This window comes from Phacochoerus africanus, chromosome 6 (assembly GCF_016906955.1).
Source record: "Phacochoerus africanus isolate WHEZ1 chromosome 6, ROS_Pafr_v1, whole genome shotgun sequence".
NCBI classification, from domain to species: domain Eukaryota; kingdom Metazoa; phylum Chordata; class Mammalia; order Artiodactyla; family Suidae; genus Phacochoerus; species Phacochoerus africanus.
Window position 1 is genome coordinate 95,413,928 of NC_062549.1, and position 23,327 is coordinate 95,437,254.

A 23,327-nucleotide genomic window follows, 5' to 3' on the forward strand; every position below is an offset into this window, starting at 1 on the left:
AAAACAGCTCAAGTCACCACCTCTCAACCCCGTGGGAGCTAGAACATTCTCTAAGAGGGAGGAGGTGAAATGTTTTATGAATAAGACTGTCTGCAATTACTTGAGCTGCTAAGATTAAATGACAAGAGCAGTTCTTTCAAAGCAGAAACTGACCCTCTGTTTAGGAAATGCATTTCCCCTTTTGGCTTCATCACTGAATCCTAGGTGTTCAAAGTGATGGAGGCAGCAGCCGTGTAGCTTCCCCACACAGTAGCTGTGATTCATGCTTTTCTGGACCATTCTCGTAGAAGGGTTAAAGACCTTGGGATCATTTAGCCTGAAGGCAAGAAAGCAGAGGTTAGATATAACTCATTTTGCTTAAATTAGAAAGAAAAGGAGTCCCCGTCATGGTGCAGTGGAAACGAATCCTACTAGGAACCATGAGGACGCAGCTTCGATTTCTGCTCTCGTTCAGTGGGTTAAGGATCCGGCGTTGCCATGAGCTGTGGTGTAGGTCGCACACACCTGGGACCTAGCCTGGGAAACTGCAGGCCCTAAAAAGCAAAAGAAAGGAAAGAAAGAAAAGAAAAGAAAAAAAAAACAAAAAAAAACGGGAGATAAGCTGAAATTGCTACAGGGAGAGTTTGTTGTTGTTTTTAGCCTTTTAAAATTGTGCAGTCAAGCACATAGTTGCAGAAAGGTGCCTAAAGCGTCAGTGTATAACTTTAATGAATCATTAGAAAGCAACCGTATATATAAAACTAGAACATCACCAGCACCTAGAACATTCCTTCCCAGTCAAAACCCCTCCTTCTTCCCTAGAGATAACCATCATCCTGTCTTTTATACGGCGTATACTATAGTTTTGCCTGATTTTGGCCCATATGTAGGTGGAACCATATAGTGTGTATATATGGCTTCTTTCACTCAGTGTCATGTTTAGAGAATTAGCCACCTTGTTGCATGTGGGTCATATAAGTCTTTCATCTTTCCCACAGTATAATCTGTCATGGGCAAATGCCACCATTTATCCATTTTCCTTTTGATGCACACTTGAGTTGTTTCAGGTTGAGAGCTATTGTGAATAAAGCAACCACAAACTTCTTGTATGTGTATCCAGGTCTAGGAGTGGAATTACTGAATTGCACAGGGTGCGTGTGTATTCACGCCTTTCCTAGGCTTCCTGCGATGACTAAGAGCTGCTCTGCATCTTTGCTTCCACGTGCTCTGATCAGATGGTTAGTTAATGTACCTGTGGCATGGATGGGCAGTAACTCACTGTGGCTTTATTGTGCATCTCCCAGATGTGATGAGGTTGAGCACTTTCTTATGTGCACTGTTTTACCCATTGTTTTTTCCACTGAGCTGTCTGTTATTCAGTCAATTAACTGACCCCCTGAAGGTCACTATGCCCGGGGCGGGGTGGTGAGGATATACAGCACACATTCCCTGCCCTGAGAAGACTTTCCTGAAATAAAAGCAGATATATAAACGGTGCTCATAACACTTGTGACCATTGAAGCATCTGGCTCCCTTCCCAGCCTGATGGACAGCTGAAGGGATGGGGACAGGACTCTTCTTTGTGTCGTGTCCTCAGTGCTTAACACAGTATCTGGCACATATTAGGTGCTTAGTAAATTTCTGTTAAATGCATGAATAAGGCATTTTCAGAGGATGGTGAAAGTGCTCTCGTAGTTGTAAGTGTTGAGTAAGGGAGAAGCCAAAACAAGGCACCACGAATCGCACCCACTCCCCTACCAGAGTGGGGCAAAGCTTCCCTAAGAGGTCATATTTGAAGCAGATCTTGAAAGGCTTTTGCCAGAAGCCGCAGAGGAAGTACATTCAAGGCAAAGGCACAGAATGCACAAAGGCCCAGAGAGGGAAAGAACAGACAGACTCCTCTAGAAATGGGAAGTTGGGGGGACTAACACTTAAGGCGAATAGAATGAGGGGGCAGTAAGAAAGGGCATCGGCTGGGGACAGTGCTGTGACGGGACCGCCTTGTAAATCTCAGAAGCAGTGGGGATAAAAGTGAAATGAAATACAGAAAAAGAAATCGCTCAGGTGGAAGAGGGAGGGGGGCTGTTGAGCATTAGAATTGTTTCATAAAATATTTTTCTGACATCTTGTATAAAATAGAGCAGCCGTATAAACCTGCTCATGACATCAGTTGATACCATCAGTCATCTCTTGGAAAGCTGCAGTGTGGCTTGAGCAAGTGTAGAGTGGGGATGAGGAATGACGTTTTGCAGTCAGACCTGGATTTAGCCGCAGCATGGCCCTTGTGGAGCCTCCATTTCCACATCTGTGGTTTGGAATAATGCCTGCCTGGCCAAACTGTCAGGAAAATTAAGGAGACAAGGCATGTAAAGGACTTAACCCTTGCCTGGACGGATGCCAGATGGTGGGATGGTTTTCTGTTGTAGATTCTTAAGTGTTCAGTTGCTATGATCATTATCTGGCTCCTATATGCTGGCTGTTACACGCTCACGTCACTAAATGTGCTAGTGTAGGAGCAATTAGTCCACAGCAGGGACGTCAGTCATTTGAAGAGATCTGCCCCCCACTCTCTTCCACATTAGAGACAGGTGGTCACATTAGGGCAGACCTGGAAGGCAGTACCCGGAGCCTTGGCTCTTTCTCCAGTGCTGAACTTGGCACAGTGGCTCTGTTCTCCGTTTGCTTTCTCTCATGTATTCCTGAGAAGGCTGCGAAGGGAATTCTGGGCTCAGTATTTATAGCTCTTTACCTAAAGAAAGAGTATCTTGCCCAATACTCTTGCAAGAAAGGGTTTAAACTTGTAACCGGCAGGAACCCAGGCAGCTCACGCTTGCTTGGCCCAAGCCCCGCCCCTCAGCCAAACTTTCCAAAGTGGGCGGTCCTTCTGAAGAAACGAAAGTGAAATTGAACTGGAGCCATTTCCCAGCCCATCTCCAGGCCCGGGCCTGTCCGACTAGAGAGGCTGACGGCCCGCGTTAAGGAGGGTCCCTCCCGGGGAGGGTTGCGCTGCCGGCAGGCGGGTGGGAGTCAGGACATGCCTTGGATGTGCCATGGACCCGAGGCAGGTAAGCCGCTGGGGTCAGAGCGCAGTCAGGCCAGCTGCAACTGGCTCATCCTACACCTCCTGTATGCTTCTGTTTTTATGTGTGACATACGCGAATTGTGAGAGTGTGTGTATATTTTCTTGCCAAGCAAAATTGCTGTTCTAGGAATTTAGGAATTTGTATCATGCTAATTAATTCTGCCTTGTGGAACAAGGCCTGGAAGAAGGTTTGTGAGGAAAATGGGAAAATGCATCCTGAGGAGGAAACCCTGAGCCCAGGTCAGGACAGATCCCCCTCTGCTTTTCTGCTAGGACCCATGGCTGCCCACCCTGCCTTTAGCTCCACTTGGACAACATGCTTTACTTTTAGCTGTCTCCTTTCCTTCTTAACCTGTAGGGGGAAGTTTATAGGGCCTTTATTCATTACCTCTAAAAACTGGAAGACTCTAGTGTTTTCAACAAGTGATTAGATAAACTAGGATACATCCATGTAATGGAAAACTGCTCAACAAAAAAAGGCAGGAACTGCTGCTCTGTGTAACTAAGTGGACAAATCTCAGGTTCATGATGCTAAGCGAAAGAAGCTGGACTCAAAAGACTACATACTGGAGTTTCTTTGTGGCTCAGCGGAAACAAACCTGACTAGTGTCCATGAGGACACGGGTTCGATCCCTGGCCCTGCTCAGTAGGTTAAGGATCCGGCATTGCCATGAGCTGTGGTGTAGGTCGCAGACATGTCTCGGATCCGGCATTGCTGTGACCATGGTGTAGGCTGGCAGCTGCAGCTCTGATTCAACCCCTAGCTTGGGAACTCCCATATACCATGGGTGTGGCCCTAAAAAAAAAAGGAAAAAGAAGAAAAAATGTATGAGGGAGAAAACAAAGCTAGAGGAAGACAGATCAGAGGTTGCTAGGGGCTGGGTGTAGGGAAAGGAATTGGTTGCAAAGCACATGAGAAAATGTTTTCGGGAAATGAAAATGTTCTGTATCTTGATCGCAGTGGTAGTTATAAGGCTTTATGTGCTTTGACTCTATATAGTTAAAACTCATAGAATTATACACTAAAAAGGGTAAATTTGACTGTAAGTTTATACCTCAGTTTAAAAAAATATATAAAATATCATGTGGTAAAATAAAGGTGGGGGCTGGTCTCTTGATCCTAAATATATGAGACTAGTTGAAAGGGAAGCTTTGCCGGGTAATGAATGCTAAGTGGCTTGCTACCTAATTTGCGTGGTACATATGCATGAAGTGGATGAGTGGAGATGTTGAGGGATTTAGGAACGTTCACAGTGGGTTAGTTTCTCACGTCCTTGCTCTCCCTCTCATTCTGTGGCTCTCTTCTACAAATGGCTGTTCCGAAGTGGTGGTTTGGCTTTTAGGGGATATAAGGGGGTATAAAGAAAAAATTAGGAGGGGCTGAACGTTGAACCACCAGCCAGCAGACAGTGATTTAATCAACCCTGCAATGATGAAGCCTCCATGAAAACCCAAAAGGGCAGGTTCAGAGAACAGCCAGATTGGTGACCATGCGGAGATGTCAGAAGTGGGGCCCTGGGGACAGCACAAAAGCTCCTCGCCCCTCCCCCACACCTCGCCCTCTGCATCTCTTCCATCTGGCTCTTCCCGAGTTACAGTCTTTTATAATAAACCAGTAATCTAGTAAGTAAAAAAAAGGAAAGAAAAAGAAAATATTAATACTCTCCCTCTCTTTTTTCCCTCAAATAACTATTGTTAACAAATCCGTATATCCTTTTCTTCTTTCCTTTTTTTTTTTTTGGTCATGCCCTTGGCTTTCGGAAGTTCCTGGGCCAGGGATCAGGCTGGCACTACAGCAGAGATAACACTGGATCCTTAACCACTAGGCACCAGGAAGCTCCCCTTTCCTTCTTTCTTCTCTCCGTGTTCTTTCTAGCATGCACACACATTCATGGGTTTTTAACTATTTTTTCCCCCTTTTGCAGCCACACCTGTAGCATGTGGAAGTTCCCAGGCCAGGGATCACTCTGCAGCCTATGCCACAGCTGCTGCAATGCTGGATCCTTAACCCACTGCGCCGGGCTGGTGCCTCCACAATGACAGGCCAGATCATTAGCCCACTGCACCACAGTGGGAGCTCCCACAGGTTTTTAACTTTTGTTCACCAAAAAAAAGGGGGGGATTGTAGCATACACATTCCTCTGCAACTTGCTTGTTTTTGCTGTTGTGAATTTAACATATCACTCCTAAATAGATAACACATTTGAGAAAAAAAAAATTGAGTATGGTTCCATGGCCTGAACGTGTCATGATTTGTTCAACCTTCTTCTGTGGATAGACCTTCGAATATTTTGCAGGTTTTGGTCAAGTAGCACCAGTTTAAATCTAGAAAGCCTTGAGCTAGAAACTGACTTTAGCCACTTTGAAACAAAGTTCTTTTACCAGAGTCACCCAAAGAGCTGATCAGAAATCCCCTCAAGTCCCCATACTCTGTGAGCCGGCACTCACTGTGTGTACTTACACAGACTTCAGCCCGGGGGTGGCGGGAGGGGGAGTGCATCACGAGGAGCAAGAAAAGAGATGGGATTGTGTGACTAGCGCGGTCTTATTCGTACGGGCATTGATTCAGGAAACGTTGGTCCAGGATCAGCTTATGCCAGGTGCTGCCTTAGGTGCTAGGGATGCAGAGATTAGTGAAGCATAGTCCTTGTCCTCCAGGAGCTGACCGCGGAGTTGACTGAAGCCCCCATCCGTACAACATGAGGAAGTATCGAGAGTGGACAGCTGAGTATAATTTCTAGGGCACCTAATGTTGTTAATCATCTTTCAGACACACTTCAATCTGTGTGCCATTTTTTTTTTAAAAATCAGTAGCTATGATTAAAAGATAGTGGTGTAACAGGTGCTGAGTGGGAGGAGTTCAAGGAGAGGAAGCTGTCGTGGGCTGGGGGATGTGGGAGTCAGGCGTCTCCTAAAGAAGGCGGCATGTAAAGAGATCTGTAGGGAATGGGCCCTGGTTGTGAGAGGTGACAGTAGAGAGCGGGGCAGGCACATTGCCCTGGAAGGTGGAAGGAAGGGAGAATGAGAGGCATTTGTAGCCTGTGCGAGCAGTAATGAGGGGCTCCAACTGGGAGAAGGCACACTGCAAAGATTAGAAGAGGTGGACAAGATAGGACTTGGCAGCTACCTGATGTGATGTGGGAGAGGAGGGAGAAAGGCAGGCAGGCAGCAAAGATGACTCAGGGTTCCAGCCTTAATAACTAAGCAGGGTACGCTGCCATTAACCATAAGAAGAGCAGCAGGAAGAGGGGCTGGATTGAGGGAAAAGATTAATTTGGTTCAGAATGTGTGGCTTTTGAGGTAACAGCAGGATATTTGAGTGGAGAGATTGTTTAGGCATTTGAAAACGCAAGGCTTAAGCTTCAGCACAAAGTGGTGGCTGGAGAGAGTTCTCGTTGTGGCTCAGTGGTAATGAACCCAACTGGGATCCATAAGGATGTGGGTTCAATCCCTGGCCTTGCTCAGTGGGTTAAGGACCTGGAGTTGCCAGGAGCTGTGGTGTAGGTCGCAGACTCGGCTGGGCTCCCAAGTTGCTGTGGCTGTGGTATAGGTGGGCAGTTGCAGCTCCGATTTGACCCCTAGCCTGGGAACTTCCATAGGCCATGGGTGTGGCCCTAAAAAAAAACAAAACAAAGTGATGGTTGGAGGCAGTAGGCTCCAATGCTCTTTCTTAAGAGGCTGGTTAAGGTTGGGGAAATGAATGACATCCACCTGGGGAAGGAAGAAGCAGCCCTTAGACAAAACCTTAGGGACTGATTATATACAAAGGGGGAGAAGAAAGGACAGGGACAGAGGGAAAAAGAGAGGTAAGAGGAGATATCTGGGCCTCTGTCACCACATCATGGGGGGAGAATTTTTAAAAGAGAACTCCGTCCACAGTGAGCCAGCACGTGTCGTTGTGCCGAGTTGAGTGCCAAACAGCCGTGAAAACCAAACAGAAGTTCAAGAGCAGGACTTCATATGGCCCCATGAGCATGAGACATTGTCCTCCTCCAGCACCATTTGGAAGCTTCAGGACAGAAACAAAGGGACAGTGGGCCTTGGGTGGAGAAGGGAACTGACCTCGAGGTCTAGGCTACACGAAGTGTGTGATGCTAGAATGAAGACAGGTCAGGAGGAGCTGACCCGCAGCTACAGATGGTGGCGGCGGGGGGGGGGGGGGGGGGGATGTCATGTGAGTAGCAGGTCCCACGGGGCAAGGAGCGGACCTGGTAGAACCCAGGCAAGTTGCTGTTGAAGAGTAGGAGGCAGCACACCACCGCCCACAGGGCAAGGTAAGGTCCCCCAGGTTTGGTAAAGGACCTTTTACATTTTGTGGGTGGCTTTTTATGTGGTATAATTGAATGCCTGTCTGGCCCTTTACAGAAAACGTTTATTGACCCTAGAAAAGAATTTCAGGGTTTGAGGTTCGGTAATGGCCCCGGCTCGAGTGACAGTGGGATTGAGTGAGGAGCTGGACAAGCCACTCATGTGGCCGCAGGTGCAGGTGGCGGTCGTTGGAAAGAACTCTACAGCCAGCGTACCATGAGCATGACCAGCAAGAGTGCTAAAGTGCCGTAATTGTGACAAGGGGTCAGGAGTGGGCTATTGAAGGCTGAGGTCATTGAAGGAAGGGACCCAGCTGCCTGTAGGTCCTTGTAGCCTTCGGGAGAATCAGACGAGGGGCACGTGAGCCTGAGGAAACGTTGCTCCTAGGTGTGCAGCCCCGGGGACAGGTAGCAAGGTGTTCCTGACACCCCCCCTAAGTCCATCCTGCCTCTGCCCCTCCTGTGAGTAGCATCAGGGAGAGGGCAGCACCGTCTGGGGGAGGGGGACAGGTCAGAGTGTGCTGTCCTGGTAAATGTGTGGCCGTCTGAGAGACGATGGGGTCGCCTACAGAACGGGGTTCTGAAGACACGCATGGATGCAGTTGTTGGGAGGTAGCTAAGGGAGTGTGGGAGGCAGGGGCCAAGGTGTCCAGGAATAAATGCTGCCAGCTCCACACATCCGGGCGAGCCTGCTGGTTTGGGTAGAAGTGCCCAGTGTCCTTTCTAAGCCTGGACACCACCCCGAAGGATGAGAACGATGTGCCTTTTTTTTCCAAAGAAACCATCCAGCTCCCCTAAAACCAAATTCTGGTCCTCCCAGGATGGCAGCGTGAGCAGACAAGCCTGTGAGGTCCTACTGCCCTTCCCAGGTGGCGAGGCTTCTTCTGCCACAGTCTCAGAGGACGAGGTCCAGTTCATCCAGTCCACTCACTTGTTTCTTTTTAGTCACCCAAATGAGAGATTTTAGAGGCGAGGGGCTAGACAGTGGGCCATTTCCTGGTCTCCTGACTCCCGTGGCATTTTTAGGTTATTCGATCTTTGTTTTGCTTTTAAAACAAAACATTCACATGTTTGTTTCTCTGCCTTTAAAAGGATTTTTTTTTTTTTTTTTTGGTGAGTGGAGTGGAAAATGTATCTTCCCTAAAATTCTGTCAAAGGGAAAAGAATGAGCTAGGTTCCTGGAGAGTCTGTACTGAGGTGTCAACCTCCACCTGCTTCTGGGAGCTCTGTGCGCCTGACCTCCTGCTCCTCCATCTCTTCCCTCCTGCTCCTCCATCTCTTCCCTCCTGCTCCTCCATCTCTTCCCTCCTGCTTCTCCATCTCTTCCCTCTATTGGATCCACAGGCAGTACTCGCAAGGTGGGCAGGCCACCCGGCTGCGTCACAAGCCCATGTCTCACCTTCTCAGCTCCTTAGAAATCAGGTACAGCCCCTACCCCCACCCTAGGCAGGGGGTAGGGTCAGGCTCACCACGGCAGTCCTCATTCACTTTCTTTTTCATCTTCTTGCTCTGCAGGGGTGTTCCCGGAGCAGGAGCCAACCCCATCCACTTCAAGGCTATGAGCCCAGCAAGCTCAGACACCAGCAGCCAGGGCTGGGACTGTATCCTGATAGTTTCCAGCTCCAGCAAATAGAGTTTCTCAAGGGGCGGCTCCCGGAAGTACCCCTAATTGGAAAGCAGACACCATCACTGCCACCATTCCTCCCTGGACTTGGGCCAAGGTTTCCAGGACCACCTGCCAGAGGCAGGCAGCTAGAGCCCTGGGGTGTCCCCTGGGGCGGGCATCTCAGCAGTCAGGTGCTCCCGAGAGAGTTCCAGCACCCTTCCCCACCTGGCCAGATTCTCCCATGGAGAGGTGTTGATCAGCTCTCCTCACGTTTCCGGGAACTGACTATCAGCCAGGATCAGGAACAAAGGGTCTTAGAGGAGCTTGGGGAAGGGAAGGCCGCCACAGCGCATGATCTAGCCTGGAAGCTCCAAACCCCCAAGAGGGAAATAAATCGCATTTTATACTCTCTGGCAAAGAAGGGCAAGCTGCATCGGGAGGCAGGAACTCCCCCTTGGTGGAGAATTGCCGTCCCAGGTCAGACGTGCAATCCACCCAGCCAAGTAGCGAGAGCGGACCCTTGTAGCCAGGGAGCTCCAGGCTCAGACCCCGGTTTGGAAACTGAAGACAGAAGCCCCACACCTGACTTGGAAGCCCCGCCTGAGCCTTTCGACATGGCTGAGATCAAGGAGAAGATCTGTGACTACCTGTTTAACGTGTCCAACTCCTCTGCCCTGAACTTGGCTAAAAACATTGGCCTCACCAAGGCCCGAGATGTGAACGCTGTGCTGATTGACTTGGAGAGGCAAGGGGACGTCTGCAGGCAGGGGACCACCCCTCCCATGTGGTATCTGACGGACAAGAAGCGGGAGAGGCTACAAATCAAGAGAAGCACAGACAGCGTTCCCGAAACCCCTCAAGCTGCGAGCCCGGAGACCCCCCCAGTCGTGGAGCCCACCCCCTGCACCTTCCCCGAGCCGGATGCCTCAGACAGCACGGTCCCCACAGAAGAAGTGGAGAATGGGCAGGAACCCGTCGCAAAGCTAGAAACCAAGCAAGAGGTCACACCAGACCTGATAAAACTGAAACCACCTGTCCACGACAACGGCCCCTCCAAAACAGGGTATGTTGACTTTGAAAATGGCCAGTGGGCCACAGATGACATCCCCGATGACTTGAATAGTATCCGCGCAGCACCAGGTGAGTTTCGAGCCATCATGGAGATGCCCTCCTTCTACAGTCATGGCTTGCCACGGTGTTCACCCTACAAGAAACTGACAGAATGCCAGCTGAAGAACCCCATCAGTGGCCTGTTAGAATATGCTCAGTTCGCTAGTCAGACCTGTGAGTTCAACATGATAGAGCAGAGTGGACCACCCCATGAACCTCGGTAAGAGACCACTCAGGAATTGTGCCTAAGGTTGGGGTCAGGCGCTCTGGCTCCTGCCGCGGTCTTGGCCGACTCGTGAGCAGCGGCCAGTTGCGACCCCGTCTCTTCCCTCTTCCTTTCTGCCTGTGGGCTCGGTCACCCTGGTTCCTCCGCCTCTCGAGCAGGGAATGGTAGACCTCGGCCCAGCCAGACTCTTGGCTGAGTGAGGAGCAGGTTGACGCCCTGGGCTCAGATGAAGCTTCTTTGGAGGTGATTAGCTTCCCTGCGTCAGTGGCAGGCCTGCCTCCTAAGGCCAGAGGTGATGAAGACGTGACAGCTCCCCGCCTCCTTCCATGTGTGCCATCCTCCCCTCCCCGGAGCTGAGTTCCCAAGGGGGGGACGGGACCGGGGGGGGGGGGGGGCGGGCCAGCTGCACGCGGAGAGTAAGGGTGAGTCGTGCAGCTAAGTAGCAGCAGACCCCCCCCCGCCCCCCCCAGGCCCACCCCACTCGGCTCCTGTAGGGAAAGGCTGCCATGGCGTGTGTGCTGCGCCAGCCAGGGGAAGGCGGCGGTTCTAATTTAACAGCCGCCTCTGCACAGCCGGGTGGGCTAGCACTTGCTGCTGCTCCTAAGCTGTGAAATCAGAAAGTACCTCACTCAGACAGCTGGCCCAGCCGAGCACCATAGGCTCTAACAAGCCAGCGGACAGATTGAGGAAGACAGGTGGGCCCACGAGGAGCTGCTGCAGGGCCCAGCGGAGCCGAAACTGCCGAAGCTGAGTGGCCGCACACCACGGCCAGAGAACGCACCGTGCGGGGCCTCGAGAGAACCCCCGCTAACCTGGGCATTACCCCTGGGTGGTGTCTGAGGGCAAGGATTCCCAGCTCCCACCCTTCCTCCTCTAGCCTGACTGTCTTCATGACACCAGGATGGCATTGCGGGAGAGCCCTTAAGGAAAGGGGCTACATCTGTCCAAAAGCTGGCAGGGTCAGGACTGCTCTGCTTCTGTCCGGGGTAGAGACTGGACGGCCGTCATTCTCTTTCTCCAACCTCCATCCCCCTCCCCAGAGTTGGGGAACAGCTGTGGGTTTTGTGGTTCACCTTTCTTTGGACTCCAGCTATGAGAAACGTTGATGCCATGTTCAGATATTTCAGAAGACCCAGAAAATAAGAAATTTGACCTACTTTTCTAAATGAAATCCCAGATTGAGCAAAGAGCCGAACACATTTGAAAGCTTGAACAAAGGCGTTCTAAGCTAAGTCCAGAGGCCTAGAGCAAATGCTTTTTGGTTCTCTGCATAACGAGGGGAAGTTCCCTTCATCTCGGGCATGAGATGGGTAGAGCTATAGGATGACTCAGAACAAACTGGAAGAGTGGTGTGTGTGTCTGAGGGTAGGCTGGGGACAAAAACAGACCCCCAGGAGTGACAGGTGTCTGATCCCCATAGGTGTCTGGGGAGTGTGAGACCGTGCTGTGAGAAGCCTTCGCTTTATTTAGGAACTGCCCCTGAGGTGGCCAGTCTGCCACCACTGCTTTAGCATAAAGGCTTTTTGGTTGCTAACAAGACTCTACTGGTGATTTTGGCTCATCATTTTTTTTTTTTTTTTCCGCGCAGACTTGCTCTTAATTCTTTGCTAAAAGATTGTAGGTTTCCCTTGAGCTAGCTTCACATCGTCCGTGGCTGTGTTTTGTTTGCTCTAATGAGCTTTGGAGAGAGAGTCACTGGCTGCTTTGTTTCTCAAAAGTAGGAACAGGCTGAGCCTCCAGAGGGACAGGAGTCCCTTGGCCTACCCTCCATCTCCTCCGCAAGTCAGCAAGCCCCTTAGCGTAGCAGGAAATTCCAGGGTGAAGATCTCTTTGGAGAGGGCAGAAGGGATGGCCTAGACTAGTGTTCACACATCTAATCACTTTCCATCAAGATTTAAATTCCAAGTTGTCATCAATGGCCGAGAGTTTCCCCCAGCTGAAGCTGGCAGCAAGAAAGTGGCCAAGCAGGATGCAGCCATGAAAGCCATGACAGTTCTGCTTGAGGAAGCAAGAGCCCAGGACGGTGGAAGATCAGAAGACGCGTACTTCTATTCCTCGGAGAAGGAGTCCCAGAAGGTAGGTGTCCTGCCCTCTGGGAGGACATCAGTTCCCGCTCCACGTCTGTGAAGTAGCAGGCCTTGACCCTCTTGAGACCATCTCCGCCGGCTCAGCCGAGTCTGTCTCAGGGTCAGCTTCCTCCTCTCCCCGCTACCCCACCTCGCCAGCCCAGCGTTCCTCCTCTCACACCCAGCTCCCCGCCCCCCCTGGCCTAACCGCAGCTGCAGAATTTCAGAGCTGAAAGAGACATTCAGAATTATTAAGTCGAATCTCCTCTCTTGGCAGATAAGAAATGAGACCAAGAACATGTACCTAACTGAGCCTTCCCCGCAAGGCCTAGAAAAATCCCCGCACCCCTCCTCCTGTAGAAGTAGCCAGCCCCAAACGTGCAGCTGACCAAGGGAGAGCCTCCCGTCCCCGTGCCCTCTGCTGTGATGGACTAGCCAATGTTTTCTCAGTTTGGTTTCTTTTTGTTTTCTGTTTTTGTTTTTCTGTCTCTCATCTTCTCCAGACCGCAGAGTCCCAGACTACCACCCCTTCAGCAACATCCTTCCTTTCTGGGAAGAACCCCGTCACTACACTGCTTGAGTGTGTGCACAAGTTGGGGAGCTCCTGTGAATTCCGCCTCCTATCCAGAGAAGGCCCTGCCCATGACCCCAAGTACATCTCTTGTATCATGTATCTCTGCTGAGGTTTTCTCAAAAAGAGAGAGAGATACATTTTCCTCCTTGCCTCCTCAGAGATGGCAGATTATTTCACTGAGCAATCACTCCTGTTACCAGTATGGCAAATAGGGGGCCTTGAGAGCATGGTTGCTGCTTGTGGAGCAGAGAATCTGGGATTAGGAATCCAAAGGGCAAGGCAGGGACCGAGCACGAGGGAGATACACGGCTTGGAGGTTACTGGTGGTGGGACTGAAAGGTGCCAGACCTGGGCGCACCTGAGAAGCTCTCTGCTCTGAGGCTCTGCAGACCTACAGGTTCAAGAGAAGGGTTCCTGGAGGAGGTGAAATGAGGTTGATGCGTAAATGCCGAGTAGGGGTCAGCCAGGCTAAGAGAGGCTGGGGGCAGGAGGAGGGGTAAGGCACCGGCTCTTCAAGGCAGGAGTGACTGCGTGAGCCGAGGCACAGAGGCGATGTGTGCGAGGCAATTTCCAGGCGTAAAGGATGACGACCTGACAAAGGCTAGGTGGAAGCTCTTCCCTCAAAACCAGTTTAATCCTCTCCTTTCATCTCCTGTCAGGTTCCAGTACTGCGTTGCAATGGGAACCCATACTTTCCCCACCGCCAGCGCCCCCAGCAAGAAGGCGGCAAAGCAGTTGGCTGCTGAGGAGGCCATGAAGGCCCTGCACCGGGAGGCCACCAGCTCGCTGTCTTCCGATAACCAGGTGGGGCCATTTTCTACTCACAAGGTACAGGTCATTTTTCAGCAACTGAGCAGCTCAGGATTAGCCATGAGGGGCCTCAGGGTTTGCATTAAAGTGGGCATGGGTCCTCTTTCTCTGGTTGCGTCTCCTCTAGCCTGGAAGCACAAACTCGGAATCATTCGATAACCTGGAATCCATGATGCCCAACAAGGTCAGGAGGGTTGGCGAGCTCGTCCGATACCTGAACACCAACCCCGTGGGCGGCCTGTTAGAGTACGCCCGCTCCCATGGTTTTGCTGCTGAGTTCAAGTTGGTCGACCAGTCCGGACCGCCTCACGAGCCCAAGTGAGTGTTCCCGTCCTGGCTGCAGGACTGTCCCCTGTGTCACGGGGCGGGGACAGCCTGTGATCCAGGAGAGAAAGCATGTGCGTTAGCTGTGAGTGCCAGGAGGGACCCGTTGAGGGGAAGAAGCCCAGCCCTGTCCCCTGGGCCTCAGAGAAGACACTGGATCACTCTGGAGTCACTCTTCCAGTGAATGTGATCCTTTTGAATTTCATAAAATCAGTTTTAAATTTTTAAAGGAATGTGTATATATATATATACACACACACACACACATAGACAATCAGTGGCTGATTGAAAAAAATATGCCATGAAAAGTCTCCTTTCTATCTCAGACTCCCCAGACTCATACACCACTACCAGTTTCTTGAGTCCTTCCAGAAATTTCCATGCAAATATGAGCACACTTTCCTTTCTCTTTGTTTTTTTAAACAAAGTAAATATATATCATATCTTCGATTCTTGACCTCGACTCCTCTACTTACCAGTGTGTCTTAGAGTTTATTTCAGATCAGCACGTTGACCTCCTGCGCACAGCGACATGATGCTTCTTTGATAGATGCTTACAGTTTTTTAACCTGCTTTGTCAAATAAGAGATATAAAAAGCCTTTTCCAAAACGAACACCCACCTACCTATCGCCTTGTTTAAGAACGAGACTGTTGCTCTTACGGTTTGAAGCCCCCACCTTGCATCATTTATTTCACCAACTTCCGGTGACATGCAGGTTGGCTTTGGTCTCAGAAGCACTCCTGCAGTGAACATCTTCGTACATGGCTCTGCTCATATGTGCCAACCTGTCTATGGGATAAATTTTCAGGAGTGGAATTGCTGGGCCATGAGTCATGCACCTTGTAAGTTTTTTAATAGGTAATAGACTACGCACAATTTTCAAAAAATAATATTCAGATGAGTTCCCGCTGTGGCATAATGGGACCAGCGGCATCTTGGGAGCACTGGGACGCAGGTTTGATTCCCCAGCCCAGCACAGTGGGTTAAGGATCCGGTGTTGCCACAGCTGTGGCTTAGTGACTATGGCTTGGATCTGATCCCTGGCCCAGGAACTCTGTGTGCTGTTGGGTGGCCAAAAATGAGAAGAAGGGAAAAAATATCAAAACCATAAAAAGTTTATTCTCTCTTTAACTCAGCTCTCACCTACACACACACACATCCCCCAACATACCAACATGTAAATAACTTTATGTTAAGATGTAGCCTTCCAGAGTATCTTTATATGAATACAGGCAAGTATATCCCCCCCTTTTGTTACACAGAAATACTTACACACATTGATCTCTAGCTTGCTTTTTACACATAATGGTGTTATCTTGGAGAGTTTTTCATGTTACTTATATTCGTATATAGCTGCAAAGTATAGTGTTCCGGTGTCCAGCTTTAGCAGGATTTATTTATTAATGAACACTTGGGTTGCTTTCAGACTTTTGCTACTCTAAACTGTGCTGCAATGAATAACATGTATCTGAGCTGAGACCTTAGGGATGATTAAAAGAGAAAGGGAAGATGCTAAGCCCAGGAGATAGTACCCCGAGTCCACAGAGCTGGCGATGGGCTGCAGGAAGCCCGTGTGGGTGGAGCAGGGAGCCCAAGGGAGGCCCGATGCCACATGAGACTGGAGAGGGACCTTGTGGACCATGTCGTGCTCCTGCCCCACGAGCAGTGGAGAGCCACTGAGGGATTTTAAGTAAGGGATTATCACTTGCCTTCCACCCCCATTTTTTGCCCTCTTCCCAGCATTTTTTTCCTACTATATCTGTATACTGAATTCTCCTTCCTACTCGAAGAAAACCATTTTAGACCTTTGCCCCTGTTTTCAAATTTCCACCAAAATGCCTCTTTCTCACTCTAAACAGATGACCTTCCTTCACACTTAATTGAGAAATTAACAGTGATCGTGACAAATACCTTCCCTTCCCATCACCAACTCCGCCTTCCCACCTGCAGCTGTCCTTCCTCCCTCCCCTGTGCCCGGGATCCTCTTCCCTCTCATCTCCTCCCTCAGGTATCTCCGTTTCTCATCATCAGTTGCTCTTGCTGTCAGATATTCCCATCAGCCCTCAGACATGCCTGTGCCCATCTTCTAAAACCTTCCCTTGACCCCCAATTCCCTCCAGGTACCACCTCATCTCTGCTCCCGTCACAGCCAAATCTCTCAAAAGAATTGTCTATACGCAGTGTTTTTTTATTGTCTTCACTTCCTTAACTCATCCCAGTTGGGCCTTGGTCCCCAGCATCCCACTAAAAAGGCCAGATGTGTTACCAAGCCCTTGAAATGTGGCTGATACGACCAAGGAACTGAATTATTAGTTGTACAGAATTTTAATTAAAGTTAACAGCCTCTTGTGGCCAGTGGCTGTCATATTGGGCAGTGCAGCTTTAATGGATTCTAATTGTACAATTAACAAACTTAATTGTGTGTGTGTGTGCATACACACACATAGACATAATTGTATATGTTTTCTGTATATGTATGTCTATGTGCATAAGAGTTCATATTCCTTTTCACTCATATAAAACACTTAAGAAATTCTCCTGGATCTCAGGTAAAGATCCTACGTGGTTTGGCCCCATCCCCTCTCTCCAACATCTTTTCCTTCACTGACCTTTAGCTCACTGGCTTGCACAAACCTTTTGGTATCATCAAAGAAAGGGGCAAAGGCATTCAGATGCTTAGGATAAGCAAGGAATAGTAAGACGCTTGGGATTGTTGAACGTAAAGATTGATTCCTTTTATTGCCTGGACTGATTGATACTGGCTTATATGCAATTGGATTATCCAAGCTGGGTTCCCCAAAGCAGATTAAGATCTGGTTGAGTGGAGTTTCCATCGTGGCTCAGTGGTTAACGAATCCAACTAGGAACCATGAGGTTGCAGGTTCGATCCCTGGCCTCGCTCAGTGGGTTAAGGATCCTGCGTTGCCGTGAGCTGTGGTGTAGGTCGCAGACACGGCTCAGATCCTGTGTTGCTGTGGCTGTGGCCAGAGGCTACAGCTCCAATTGGACCCCTAGCCTGGGAACCTCCATATGCCGCAGGTGCGGCCCTAGAAAAGATGAAAAAAAAAAAAAAAAAAAAAAAAAGATCTGATTGAAGGAGTTCCCACTGTGGCTCGGCAGCTTAAGAATCCAGCTAGTTTCCTTGAGGACACAGGTTCGATCTCTGGCTTTTATCAGTGTGTTAAGGTTCAGCGTTGCTGCAAGCTGAACTGTAGGTTGCAGATGCAGCTTGGATCCAGAGTTGCTGTGGCAGTGGTGTAGGCCGGCAGCTGTAGCTCTGATTTGATCCTAGGGAGCCTGGGAACCTCTATATGCCACAGACATGGCCCTAAAATTAAAAAATAATAATAATAATAAAATCTGGTTGAAAGCTGGGATTCTTGAAACCTTGTCTGGTAGCTGCCCAAGCTCTTTTGCTCCATCCTGCTCTGCCCTCTGTGTTCATGGAGAGCCCCAGCCAGGGAGGGAGGGGGACCCCAGGCGCCCCCAGTTGGTGCCTGCCTCTCTGCTCCACCTGCACGCTTTCCCGCTGGCAGAGCTCACGGCCCAGATACACTCCCCTTGCCTTTAGCCACTGCAAGGCCTCTAGGAATTGAAAAATACCTCCTCATAAAAATGTGGTTCCCTGATCTAAGGCGTACCTTGCCTCTCTGACCTCTCCAGGGTAAGTCCTCTTGAGCTAATCAGGAGATGAATGAGGAAATGGAATCAAGTACTTACAAAATCAGACAGCGTTACAGGAACAGTGATTCAAGGAGGGAGAAAATGATTCCTTCTCCTATCTGCTTAGGTTAAGAAGACAGTCCACCTGTGGTGTTAGCATTTCTTTTTTTCTTTTTTTTTCTTTTTTTTGTCTTTTTGCCTATTTTAGGGCTGCTTCCCGCAGCATGTGGAGGTTCCCAGGCTAGGGGCTAATCGGAGCTGTAGCTGCCAGCCTACGCCAGAGCCACAGGAATGCGGGATCTGAGCCACGTCTGCGACCTACACCACAGCTCACAGCAACGCCAGATCGTTAACCCACTGAGCAAGGCCAGGGATCAAACCTGCAACCTCATTGTTCCTAGTCGGATTCGTTAACCACTGCGTCACGACAGGAACTCCGCATTTCTTTAAACCCTAATACTTGCTAAAACTTCCTTTATAGTAAAGACAGGCCTAGAGCCTTTATAGGCAATAATATCTTGTCAGAATTTAACGACAGGTTTTAATCACACTCAGTTTTATAGCCACCTTCCATGTATGACACATGATACTGGTTGTCCGTTTACAGTAGTGATAGGAAGTGTTCTTTTTGAGTGTGTTTACATTTGAAAAGAGTCCATTGAGAGAAAAATATTAAGTGATGGCCCACGTGATAATCCGGGTCTAGCAGAAATCACACTGTGATTCACTAATGTCCAAACTCTGAAGCGCTGTGTTAGAAACTGTGAAGAGTGGTGGGGCCATGTGTTGGCAAAACCGGCCACAACTCGAACAAAGTCCCTTTCCGGAATAGCTGTCGGGGTCAGGCGCATGTCTCATTCCCCCCCTGCTTCTCCTCCCCAAGGTTCGTTTACCAAGCAAAAGTTGGGGGTCGCTGGTTCCCAGCCGTCTGCGCACACAGCAAGAAGCAAGGCAAGCAGGAAGCTGCAGATGCGGCCCTCCGCGTCTTGATTGGGGAGAACGAGAAGGCTGAGCGCATGGGTTTCACAGAGGTAACCCCAGTGACAGGGGCCAGTCTCAGAAGAACTATGCTCCTCCTCTCAAGGTCCCCAGAAGCACAGCCAAAGACAGTTAAGACGTCTACTTTTGGTGCTCTCTTTTTTGGGGGTCCTGCTAACTCCTGTCTGGGTGGAGTCAGCTCTTGCTATCATGTGAACTATTCCTAGGCTTTCGTGTTAGCTTAAATAGAACACAGAACTGGGACACTAGATGTGAGAGGGGGAAAGATGACCCACAAATCGCGTAGAATGTCATGGCCCTGCCCACTCGGAAGCATTGGCGGACGCAGCCGAGGCTCCGTGGCCCTGATGTGGCCTCTTGTCCCTGCAGCTTCCTCTCACGGGCAGCACCTTCCACGACCAGATAGCCATGCTGAGCCACCGGTGCTTCAATGCCCTCACCAACAGTTTCCAGCCCTCCTTGCTTGGCCGCAAGATCCTGGCTGCCATCATCATGAAGAAAGACTCTGAAGACCTGGGTGTCGTGGTCAGCTTGGGGACGGGTAAGTGGGCTCTGGCATGCGCTCCCCTGGAAGCGCCTCCGAGGTCCCGGGTAGCTGCCTCTGCCTTTAGTTCATCTCAGCTGCTGTTAATTCAGCGGGGAATGAATTCCCGTCTCCTGGGGAAGGGAATACAGGAGTCAGGATCTGATAAGTTGAGGCGGTTCAGCCTTCAGGCTTTCAGAACAAACAGCCTCTACCCGCTTCATCATCGTTTTCCTTTGGAAGTTTCACGTTGGCTTTAAATACCTTCCCAGGGAATCGCTGTGTGAAAGGAGATTCTCTGAGTCTCAAGGGAGAGACGGTCAATGACTGCCATGCAGAGATCATCTCACGGAGAGGCTTCATCAGGTGAGCCTGGCCGAAGAGCGGGGTGGCTCTGCCACCCACCTGACCGGCGCTGCGAAGCGTCAGCCTTTGCCTCGCCCGCCCATTCGAACCTGTCCTATGACCCGGCTGCACCCACTACGCAACCTTCTGTTTATGTTTAAGTCACTCATTTCCTACTAACGCCACCTCGAGTCCTTTCTTATTTTTCTTTGTCCTTTTTCTTTTCTTTTTAGGCCCGCATCTGTGGCATATGGAGGACCCAGGCTGGGAGTTGAATCAGAGCTGTAGCCGCCAGCCTATGCCACAGCCACAGCCATGCCAGATCCGAGCCACGTCTTCGCCCTACACCAAGCTCATGACGCCAGATCCTTAACTCACTGAGTGAAGCCAGGGATCGAACCCGCATCCTCATGGGTACTAGTTGGGTTCGTTAACTGCTGAGCCACGACGGGAACTCCCACAAGCCCTTTTTTAAGAATTACCTTTTGATCTTCAGGGTTGTGGGAATGAGGAAGCCTTCCATTCCCATATGAGGAGCTATAAACAACCCATCCTGCCGGCTTTCTCCTCCAGTTCACTATTCTTTTAATTTATGAAGGGAGAGAAGCAACAGCTTCCTATGGTCCTTGAGCCAATTTGTTCTCCCCTAGAATCCTTGTAGCTGCCAGAGCAAGGAGCTCTTGGCAGAAACAGAACTTACGTAAAAGGCCAACTTAGCTTTAAGAAATGCCAAGGTCTGGAGTTCCTGTTGTGGCCCAGCGGTAACAAACCAGACTAGTATCCATGAAGATGTGGGTTCGATCCCTGGCCTTGCTCAGTGGGTTAAGTATCTGGCGTTGCTGCAAGCTGCGGTATAGGTCGCAGATGCAGCTCAGATCTGGTGTTGCTGTGGCCGTGGTGTAGGCTGGCAGTTACAGCTCAGATTCAACCACTGGCCTGGGAACCTCCATATGCCACGAGTGTGGCCCTTAAAAAAAATTTTTTTTTTTAAAATGTTGAGGTCTCCCATGGAGAATTTCCCACTATCTCTTTCACCTGAGAAACCATCTGCTCCAATAAGCTTTTTCCTTACTTGGGATCAGACTATAGAAGCAACTGCTATTCCCAGAATCAAGCTTTTTTTTTTTTTTTTTTTTTTTTCCCCCTGCACACCAAAAAGTTTCTGGGCCAGGGATCGAACTTGCCACAGCAGTTGGGTCATTAACCCACTGAGTCACCAGGGAACTCCTCAAGCCTGTCTTCTTAACCAGACTTTCTTCTTGTAGGTTTCTGTACAGCGAGTTAATGAAATACAACCCCCACACCGCGAAGGATAGCATATTTGAGCCCGCTAGGGGAGGAGAAAAGCTCCAAATAAAAAAGACCGTGTCCTTCCATCTCTATATCAGGTCAGTACAGTCTGCGTTGCCACCAGAGCCGGCCCTGCCGGGTTTCCAGAGTTGAGTATCTGACTGCTCTCTTGGTCCGTAAATCAGAGCCTGTTCGATGGGCCACACTCACCTCTGCGTTTGAAGTCCACGCCCTGGTTTGGGATAACTCGCATACACTTCTGCCCACTCCAGTAGCCCGTGGTAGGCTTCAGAAGAAAAAAAAAAATCTGTGCTTCCCCCGCATCGCTCTGTTGTTGAGCCTCAGGACATTGGAGAGATGTATCTGCACAGCTGGGTTTGAGCAGATGCCCCTGTTTTGCAGCACGGCCCCATGTGGGGATGGTGCCCTCTTTGACAAGTCCTGCAGCGACCGGGCTGTGGAGAGCACAGACTCCCGCCACTACCCTGTCTTTGAGAACCCCAAGCAAGGCAAGCTCCGCACCAAGGTAGAGAACGGTGAGTGTCACGTCCTCCCTCTCCCAGAGAGGCTCTGCCAAGCCCCGGGCCCAGCCAGGGCACGGCTGCCGGGTTTGTGCCATTGGTTGCTGGGGTACTCGGCTCTTGTTCACAGGGAGAGGGAGGACCCAGGTGGGGGAAGAGCTGTAGGAAGATCAGGATTCCGTTTTGAATTAGGTAGCTGAGGGGGGCCCCCAAATCAAATAGGAGCCGAGCAGAGGCACCCACTGAGAGCTCAGAGGAAAGGGCTAGCTGGAAGCAGGAGTCTGGGAGTCCTCCTCCTGGGGTTGGTCTTTGAAGCCCTGGAAACGGAGATGACACCTCGGGAAAGGCTGGAAAGAAAAAGATGTGGAACCCAAGCCCTGAGGATTTGGTAGGAGGGCGCCAAGTGCCCCGTCTCCCATCTCAATGGCGCTGATTCTACGCCACGCCTGCCCCCTCTTCCTCCTCCACTGTCCCCTGATGTCTCCTTATTGTCTCCTCACGTCCACTCCTCGTCCCTCAAGGTCATTCTTGTATAGTCGTCAGAGGGACCCTCAGACGAAAAATCAGGTCCTGTCACTACACTGCTCAAAACCCAAGTGTGAACACAGAGCTACCACATGACCCAGCAGTTCACTCCCAGGTACATCCGCAAGAGAAGGGAAAACATACGTCCACCCAAAACCCAAGACACGAATGTTCCTAGCAACACGGTTCAGAATAACCTAGAAGTGGAGACAACCCCAGCGTCCATCGGCTGATGAACGGACACGCAAAATGAGCTATCTCCAAACAGCAGGGTATTATTCGTCCATAGAAAGGAATGGAGCATGGGTAACAGATGACATGCGGCAACACGGATGCGCCTGGGAAACATCATAGGGAGAGGAGCTGGTCCCAAATGATCACAAAGTACCTGATGCCACTGATAGGAAATGTATCGGACGGGCAAATCTATAGCAAGGGAAAGTAAATTCGTGGCCGGCTGGGGCTGGCGAGGAGGGGGTCAGGGGGAATGGGGAGTGACCGCTGGGGGACAGGAGGTTTCTTTGGGGTGATGAAGTGTTCTCAAGTCCGAGGTGGTGGTGGTGGTTTGCACAACTCTGGGACTGCACTGCAAATCATTGAATTCTATGCTTTCAATGGGCGGATTGTATCTCAGAAAAGCTTACTAAAAACAAAAACCCCACCACCCTAGAGTGGTTTCCCACTGCACTCATCGTAAAAGCAAAACCTGCCACTCCCCTGCGCTTCAGCCACACTGGCTCTTTGTCAGCTCCCTCGACAGCCAAATGCCTTGCTGCCGCAGGGCCTTTGCTGATGCTGTTCTCTGTGTGTGCAGCACTCCTTCTCAGCAGTTCCTTCGCCTCCTTCGCCTCTCAGCCCCCCGACAGTCATTTCCCAGCAGGTTCCCCCGGCCATCCCTCATCATAGCTCTCTCAGGGCCATCTAGAATGTTTAACGTGTGTTGGTTTGTTGAGCATCTGTTCCATTCCCTTTTTATCCCCCCATCCCTGTAAACCTTCTAGGAAGGCAAGGATCTTACTTGGTTTTGTTCAGCATTGTTTCCCAGCACCTAACGTAGTGCCCTGCACATTGTAGGTGCCATGACATGCATGAACAGGTGAGTGAGTCGCCTCTGGCCCGTGATGGGGAGAGGCTTAGTCCAGTGGCGCCTGGGGCTCTGACCCATCTCTCTCACCAGGGGAAGGCACCATCCCAGTGGAGTCCAGTGACATTGTGCCCACGTGGGACGGCATTCGGCTGGGAGAGAGACTCCGCACCATGTCCTGTAGTGACAAAATCCTGCGCTGGAACGTGCTCGGCCTGCAGGGGGCGCTGTTGACCCACTTCCTGCAACCGGTGTATCTCAAATCCGTGACACTGGGTGAGGACCTCTCTT

The 23,327-nt window shown here is 50.3% G+C and overlaps 1 protein-coding gene across 7 annotated transcripts in view; it reads left to right on the plus strand.

The window, feature by feature from the left end:
- ADAR (adenosine deaminase RNA specific) overlaps positions 1–23,327 on the plus strand; it is a 42,934-nt gene that overhangs the window by 15,506 nt on the left and 4,101 nt on the right. For 2 of the 7 annotated variants that reach the window (XM_047784449.1, XM_047784456.1), the window contains exons 2-12: positions 8,884–10,304; positions 12,203–12,386; positions 12,880–13,028; positions 13,610–13,754; positions 13,888–14,078; positions 18,633–18,858; positions 19,118–19,289; positions 19,544–19,637; positions 20,882–21,004; positions 21,309–21,442; positions 23,130–23,312. In XM_047784449.1, coding sequence (XP_047640405.1) covers positions 8,884–10,304; positions 12,203–12,386; positions 12,880–13,028; positions 13,610–13,754; positions 13,888–14,078; positions 18,633–18,858; positions 19,118–19,289; positions 19,544–19,637; positions 20,882–21,004; positions 21,309–21,442; positions 23,130–23,312 — 3,022 coding nt within the window. Of the gene's footprint in view, positions 1–2,873; positions 3,045–8,883; positions 10,305–12,202; positions 12,387–12,879; positions 13,029–13,609; positions 13,755–13,887; positions 14,079–18,632; positions 18,859–19,117; positions 19,290–19,543; positions 19,638–20,881; positions 21,005–21,308; positions 21,443–23,129; positions 23,313–23,327 lie in introns of those variants that run through there. The other 5 variants (XM_047784454.1, XM_047784451.1, XM_047784453.1 and 2 more) reach the window with 5 other exon arrangements.